We start from the raw sequence: 8139 nt of genomic DNA, 5'->3' as shown, positions 1-8139 counted from the left end.
GTGTATTCACCAAGTCAACTTAATGGCTACAGTTATTTTATTTTGTGAAAGGAAGGCGATTCTAACCTGTTGATAGCTGAAATCCTGCTTAGACATCAGTTTGTGGCCTGATATTACAGAGACTGATTTTTATAAATAGCATACAGAGAACACACCCATTGTGCCACATAAAGAATTTGTGAAACAATATAACTACGTCTGTGAAAGTCAAATACTGAAAAACAAAACTCTAGGTCTCCAATCTGCAAGTTAGAGCAGTTCCCAGGTAGTGGTTATTTCTTTATTTGTGTATTTATTTTATCGTGCATTTTAATTTATGGAAGTCTCTTTGAAAAGGTTTGCTTCAGAAATTTGGTCAGCTAATATCTGTTCTGTGACAAATGCACCATATAAGAGTTTCTACCTGTAGTGGGGCGACTGCCCCACCCCTATGAGAGATAGGGCTAGAGTAGGCCAGAGCGGCTGCACAGAAGGGCAGCCAATCAGGAAAAGGCCTACTGGGAGCCAATCAGGGCCAGTATTACAGCCAGCCAATCAGGGCTAGGCGAGGCCCTATATAAAGGCTGCCCAGGAAGGGAGCAGGGAGTCTGTCCCAGACCTTCATGGGTGAAGGAGACAGAGCAGGAGACAGGCACCTCAGACAGAGCAGTGCTGGGCAGGCTTTGGGGGAGCATAGAAGGGCTCTGGCCCAATACCTGTCAGACTGCGGGCCCTGATAGAAAGGGCCTAGAGGGTGCGAAGGGCCAGAGGGGAAGTGGCCCAGGGACAGTTAGACAAGGGGAGAGAAGGAGGGAAGGGAGGCTGCCACTAGAGGGTTCCTGTGTTGGGACCCAGAGTAGTGGGTGGGCCTGGGTCTCACCCTTTCTCCTTGTACAGCACCTGGCCATGGAAGGGTGGCCATGACAGACTGCAACCGGCCATTGAACAGAGGGGCTAGACTCATGGGGTTGTGGTTGGCCACTGCGGCAGGAGCGAACTGAAAAGACTGCGGTTAAACTCCCACCCCGGAAGGGGGCAAGTGTGGACTTGGGGATTACGTTTTACGTCTAACTAGAGCCACATGAAACATGGTAGTTTCAGTTTGCAGTGGTTTTCATCTCTTGAGTTTCACTATGAATTTCAGGTTCAAACTAGCCAGAAAATTCAAAGTAAGTTTAGTTTTTTTTACTTTAAATTATAAAAATTTCCCTATCACATGTTGGAAACAGAAAAGAAGGATTTCTTTTTTCTGAAGTTATTCTACTTTATCAATAGACTACACAGGCAAACTGTCTGCTTATAGCCTGATCCTGCAAAGTACTATGGGTAATACTTACTAACCCACTGTAAGCGTTACTCCAAAGAGGAAGGGTCTGTAGGATTAGGCCCCTAATATATTTTATTCATTCTATGAGGAAGAAATCTGGGCCACTGACATGACGCTTCAGATTCTAAAAGACATTTTTGAAATTGCATGTCAGCCATTGCAGTTAATTTTGACTCTCATTAGTTTAATAACAATATTTTATGTTACTTTTTTAAAAAAAACCTTTACAAAGACTATTTTAATGAAGGGATTAAAAATACAAAAAACAAAGACAGGTAACTTGAGAATCAACTTTGGAATGTATACGGCTAGTTCAAATGTGCAAGCTTGAACTTAACAAATGTTTAAAATATTTGAGTTTTTTAAACAGTGCCAAAATAAACCACATCTTTTCTAAAGACTACATATTTAGCTAGGCACTGGCAATGCAGATCTTTCAACCATTCCAAGTATTTGTTTAAAAGCCTCACAGAACACGTGCGCTCCCTACAAAACTGGAGAATGAAATGTTTAGACCACTGAAGCCCAGCAACTGACTTACGATCAAGCTAAAACAAGACAAACACTTTGTTTCTTGGATTTGCGAATACATTTTTTATTTACCAGTGCAGTGGAAGAAAAAGGAATATTTTGCACAGACCTTATGCTAATTGGTGTAATTATAAAAGCCAGATGAACTTCACATAATGCTGCAACGCTGTCAAGTATAGTACCAGAAAAACTGCCATTCATTTGTTGCAAGAGTTTTCTCTGCCTCACAGTAAATTGTTTTATGCTGGTACATGGGGTACAGCACCCCCAAAAAGCAGCTTTCATATGGCATTATTTTAAACAAAGACAAACAAAGGCATGTAGAAACTTACATTTAGATAGCAACTTCATTGTTGTGTGTGAACTAAAGCAATTACAATTCAAGGTCACCTAATAAGATTTTTTTATAAAACCATTTTAATGTGGAAACTAAAGTGAATGAAAATCTTATAAAATATCCTATAATTTGAAAAAAATGGAATGTCTCTGTGACAACACATTGACATTATTAAACTATTTCAATATGATAGCTTATTTGTAAAAGCTGTCTTCAAATTCTCATACATTAATAATTAACTAATGAGTCTGCCTAGCAGCTGAATATATTTAAAGAGGGTTATAACTGATTTCATCGATAGGGTCCCACTACAAGACTGAGTGGGCTATGAACTTTTCAACTATCAGCAGCTTCCCTGACACCAATGTACAAAACTATGCGGTGAGATTTTGGCTGTGGGTTGAATGAAAAACAGTACTAAATAACTAAAGGGCCACAGTTCTGTTCTGTTAAAGTTGACTTGTCACAATATTGTTAATTAGTGAGGGCTTAGGGAAGGCTTACTATGAATATAATTACAGTACTGAAAAGCATTAATAACATTCTTATCCGGAGACAACGTGACACTATTTACATATTTTATCATGGCATGCATCATGAATGGCTCCCAGTGCTGTCATTCGCTGCATGATCAGAGAAATGCACAAAATCTCAGGAGGGATATGAAATGTACATATATCTCCATGCTACATCAAAGTAATGGTGACACTGCTTACACCAGTAATTACCATTGTCATAGTCTTTGCCTATGGAAGACAAGCCCTTACTCTGAACTGGTGGTAAAGGCACTGTCACTACTGGGATGTAATCTGACACAGTCTCATCCTTCCCCATAAATTAGGAGACTAATAAATAATGTCTATTTTGCGGTTATACAGTATTTTACACCTGTACAGACATTAACTAATCAATCCGCTCAACAATTCTGGGAGGAAAAGCAAAAGCAAAATACTATTATCTCCATTTTACAGATGGGGAAACTTAAGAGGGTGAAATCCTGCCCCCCATTAAAGGTGAATGGCAAAACTCCCCTTGATTTTAATGGGTCCAGGAATTCACCTACACTACAGAGATTAAAGGCCTGATCCCATACCACTGAAGTCACTGGGGGGATTAACCGTTCATTTCAATGGGAGCAGGAGAATAAATCAATTTATTTCAATGGGAGTTTACCCATTGGGGGGAGGGATAGCTCAGTGGTTTGAGCATTGGCCTGCTAAACCCAGGGTTGTGAGTTCAATCCTTGAGGGGGCCATTTAGGGATTTGTGGCATAAATTGGGGGTTGGTCCTGCTTTGAGCAGGGGGTTGGACTAGATGACCTCCTGAGGTCCCTTCCAATCCTGATATTCTATGATTCTATACCTTGGCACTTTTGAAAAATCCCACTAGGTGCCTAAATACCTTTAAAAATCGGGCCCTAAATGACTTGCCCAAGGCCACACACCAAGCCAGTAGCAGGACAGGATTAGAACTCAAGGGGTCCTTCTCGTTTAGATGAGCCTTCCCAAGCATTTTCCCAAAGACGACAAATATTTGTAGCTGACTTTTTAAAAAGTGATGGGTAATTTAACAATGAATAAAAGTCATTTGTAGTTGCACTACAAGGGTGCGAAAAATCCATGCTAAAAGGTAATCCGATCTCATGCTTCATGGTATAAGTGGTAACACAGAGTCAGGAAGGAATTTTCCCTCATATACAACATGGCACAACTATATTATGGATGGTCATCATCTTGCTCTGAAGAATCAACTATTGGCCACAACCAGAAAGAGTATATTTGACTTAATGACTACTGATCTGATCTTGTATGATCAATCCTACTTTCCTGGATAAAAAGGGAGGATGGAAGCATGATCATGTAAAGTCTGCATGTAAAGGATTAGGAGCTCTTTCATTAGGGATTCTGTTTTTCATTTGGGGGGGGGGGGTTATTTTTAGCAATTTTTTTTTTTTTAGTTTTATGTAGCTGTCCAAAAATCAGGGTAGATTTTTTTGTGGGCTGCCTCTTTATATACACTGCAATGAGTGATGTATATTATATATATTACTCATTACAGTAGCATACACTGTAATGATTAATCTCTTTATAATGTTCCCTAGTGAACTTTAACACAGTACTGTTTTCAAAGAGCACTATGTCATAGCGCACTAGGGAACCTTTTGTGCATGCCAGCCATGTCTACATGGACCAATTAATGTGTAAAACATTAGTGCGCTTTAGAAATCACATCCCACAGTCCACATTATTGCTCCACGTAGGCAAGTTCTTTGATACAAGTAACCATTTCTGCTGTTCATTGGATAAACACCAGTTTCATTTTTTGCACTAAGAGCGCTATATCAGTTAAAACTGAAAATCAGAAGCCCTACCCTTAAGAGAGAATCAAGGGGAAAATTCTAGATATACCTGGATAAATGTGAAAGTGACACCTAGGTCACTCAAGCATGGACGAAAACTTCTTCCTTCCTTGTTTGCCATTTCCCTCAAGCAGAATTGGCACAGAGGTGTCCACAGCATGTGGCATGCCACTCAGTACACCACTGGGGGTACAGTAAGGGTATTAGAATAGGTTAGTAGTTGCTTCCAATCTAGTGAGAGCAGCATCCTCAAGAGAGTAATTACAGGCTCACTTTGCGCACAAGAGGAACTAGGGCCTGGTGCAGCAGTCATTGGTTCCTCTAGGGTTTTACCAGTTTCCAGGTCTGGAAGCATTAAAGGGTCATCTGTGGTTTCATGACCATGGAGGTTCAGAAGCAATAATCACAGTCTGTCTTGGGGCAGAGTGGGTGGTTTGGAATCACTCATAGAGTCTCCTGGGGCATAACAAGTACTATGAACTGTAGGTAAACGTACCTTCCTCTGCAAGTGGCCTAGTTGGCATACTGAAACCAAAAGGAGCCTAGGTCTGCAGACAAAGAATGCAGAGTATTCTGCATTCTGCACGTTGCAGTGTCTGACCAGAAAGATGGACCCTGAGTCTGACCCTCCACATTAAACGGCATATTGCAGATTTCTTTCCTTCATTCTTCTATTCTCTTCTTTCATTGTATCTATAAAAACAATCACTAAAGAGAGAAGACAGCATAAACACACAAAAGCCAGACGAGGGGGGCTGAGCAGACGGTTCAGTGCTTCCATTTCAAAGGAGGAGGCAAGAGGATTGATATAGAAGAGGTGAGGCTGTGCCTTACACAGTGGAGGTGAATGGCAGTTCCTTTGCCCCAGCAAGGTGGAGTATTAACCCCTCAGAGATTTTCTTTCACAGGAGAGGGAAGAAGAGTGTCATATAACAATCAGAATAATCTTCTCTACAGCTTCAACACTAATCAATGTAACTATGTTTTTACAATTTAATGAATCTACTCTTTTAGTGAAATCTAACTGTACATACATGTATATAAGGAGCTGAAACTGATCTATAGTAGGATTCTGTGCTAGCTATAGAAATTCTTTTTAAAGCCATGTGTATACCTTCCCCATGATGCATTTACATAATTCTGATTAACAAACTACAATATAGAGGGATTATGAGTGTGCATCAGAAGGAAAACATCTCCATGATATTAATATACATAGAACATTGAATCTGAACTTCTATTATCAATTAAGAAATACATTCAACATTAAAATATTCAATTGTTTGCAGACTGATAAATAGCACAGTAGATTTACATTTTGAGACTGTGCTTTGTAGGACTGGCCCCTGAAGCAGGCCGTATGTAACAACATGACCAGACTATGCCTTTCAGCACATTGCAGTCCGACAATGTTAACTGAGAGAAGAGACTACTGTTAAAACAGCACACAAATGATTTCCACAATACTCACTGACCATACCACAATACAGCTGCTTAAAGCAAATACATGTTTGCAGAGATACAGTTTGACAAATAACACAACTCAGCAGCGAAGTGGTTAAACATTTATGATTTGATTTTATCTCAGTCTGGAATGTCATTGGAGTGTCCCACTTCTAACAACTGTTTGCTAAGTTAAGGCTTTAGTGTTTACATAGTGCTGAATGAAGCAGCCTGGTCACCAGATGTGAATACTTCCCTAGGCTGGCGCTTTCAGTCAGATCACAGTCCTAATGGTCCCTGCTCCAATCTTCTTCCTCAGGACGTCCACCAGTCTTTCCAACCTGAGATGCGGGCAATGTGGGGAAGGGAGGGAAGAAAATAAAAAGGAAGCTAACATTAGGAATGTTCTGGCTGAAAGAGACAGTGTTTGCACTGAACCAAGCTGTCCTGGTGGTGGTCATGCTAAGAAACAAAGCATTACTGTAAAAGACAGACACTAGGGCAGAATGCCGACAACGTGAGAGAAACTTTTAACCTACAGCCCAACCCAGTCACAGTCCGAGGTGTCTATCAACTCATCTTCCCTCTGTGTAGGACATACGGTGTCTGAGACCCCCATGACACACTAGTTTACACAGGACTGTCTGAATAAATCTTGCTGCAGATATGCCGCGATACACGGGCAGCACATTCAATTCCTGGAGGAAAAAAAACAACCCGACTCAGTGGCTGTTGCCTTCACTAAACGCAATACTAATTGTCTTGTCTTCTTTAAAAGAAAACTAGCACGTGGTACTAAAGCTATGTGCACACTACAAGCGGTACAGTGGCAAGTCTGCAGCACTGCAGCGATGCTGATGTGGCACGGGTGCTTCCTTCATTGACGAAAGGGTTTTTTCTGTCACTAGTTAATCCACCTCTCCGAGAGACAGCAGCCAGTTCGACAGAAGAATTCTTAGCTGCACCTACAGTGGGGGTTAGGTTGACCTAACTAAGGTGCTGAGGGTGCCAAATTTGTCACAGCCCTGAGCACTGTAGCTAGGTCGATCTAATTTTTAAGCCTTAGCTCAATTGCGCAATGTGCCTTGCACATACTGTATGTTTATCTCTAAAAATCCCATGTGTGAAAATCTCTTTTCAAAATACATGATAAAAGTCCAGTTTCTGAGTTGAGAGTGTATAAGATGTTATGTCTACACGGGTTCACATGTTTTGAATTGATGATACAAACAAGAGCATACCATAATTTGGGGTCAAATCCTGCAAAATGCTCAGAGTACTCAGTTCCCATAGACTCCAATGCAGTGGGAGCGAGGGTGTTCAGTGCCTCACAAGATCAGACTCTTCCTGGCACACAGCCAAACCCAAATTCTAAATTTTTTCCAGGAGTTCACAGTCATATGCATTTTTCTTAAGCACTCCAGGGAAAGTGTATTTAGCTATTTCCTTGGTTTAATCTGTTTTTTTAAATGTAATACTCCAATGAAGGTTCTCCCACAAATAAACACAGAGCATAAAGCTGGACATTGAGGGAAAGGGAATATTTTCAGTGCCTATGCCAGTTAACAAGAGTTGTGACTTGTGAGTCCAATTAGCTGCACACAACACTGAAGGTTCACCATCTTTTCTGGTCTGAGAAAATGTTGTGTGTATATGTGTTGTATACTGCACAACACTGGAACATAAATACAATATAAAAATAATTTAACCCCCTTAAAGCTGAAAAATGCATTTGACCTAATGGATGCATTAGTGACTTAGTGCAAAAGAATTAGTTCATGCTTCTTGGATTTACTGCCACAAGTTATAACATCTGATAATCACTAATGTGTACAATTAGGTACTGAAACACTCGCATTTTCCAGTAACCCCTGAGTACCATGAAACTACACCTTTTATTGTGCTATTCAGATGGCTTAACTCCTGAAACTAGATTAGGAACTCACTACCAAAAACAACTGAGGGGAAGATTATCGACAGGCACCAGGAAATGACACATGGAAAATACAGATGGTACTGGTTGCATTTTCCATGGTGAAGGTACTGGAGATGCAGTTTTTATGTCTGTGTAGTTTCACATTTTAAGTACTAGCATAGGTAGTATCATTACAGGTTAACTATTCCTCCTCTTCCCCTTCCCGCTTGTCTATATATCTTTGTAC

At 40.6% G+C, this 8139-nt stretch overlaps 1 protein-coding gene across 3 annotated transcripts in view; it reads right to left on the bottom strand.

Annotated features, from left to right (window-relative positions):
- Positions 1-1890: 1890 nt before the first annotated feature.
- The window catches only part of MIPOL1 (mirror-image polydactyly 1), a 284676-nt gene continuing 278427 nt past the window's right edge, over positions 1891-8139 (bottom strand). For all 3 annotated transcript variants that reach the window (XM_084630963.1, XM_084630962.1, XM_084630964.1), the window contains one exon: positions 1891-6318. In XM_084630963.1, the coding sequence (XP_084487089.1) occupies positions 6252-6318 (67 nt within the window). In that variant the 3' untranslated portion in view covers positions 1891-6251. The remainder of the gene's footprint in view (positions 6319-8139) is intronic.

The sequence above is a fragment of the Lepidochelys olivacea genome, assembly GCF_965140295.1.
Source record: "Lepidochelys olivacea isolate rLepOli2 genome assembly, chromosome: 6".
Classification (NCBI taxonomy): Eukaryota; Metazoa; Chordata; order Testudines; family Cheloniidae; genus Lepidochelys; species Lepidochelys olivacea.
This window is presented reverse-complemented; position numbering and strand designations above follow the sequence as displayed.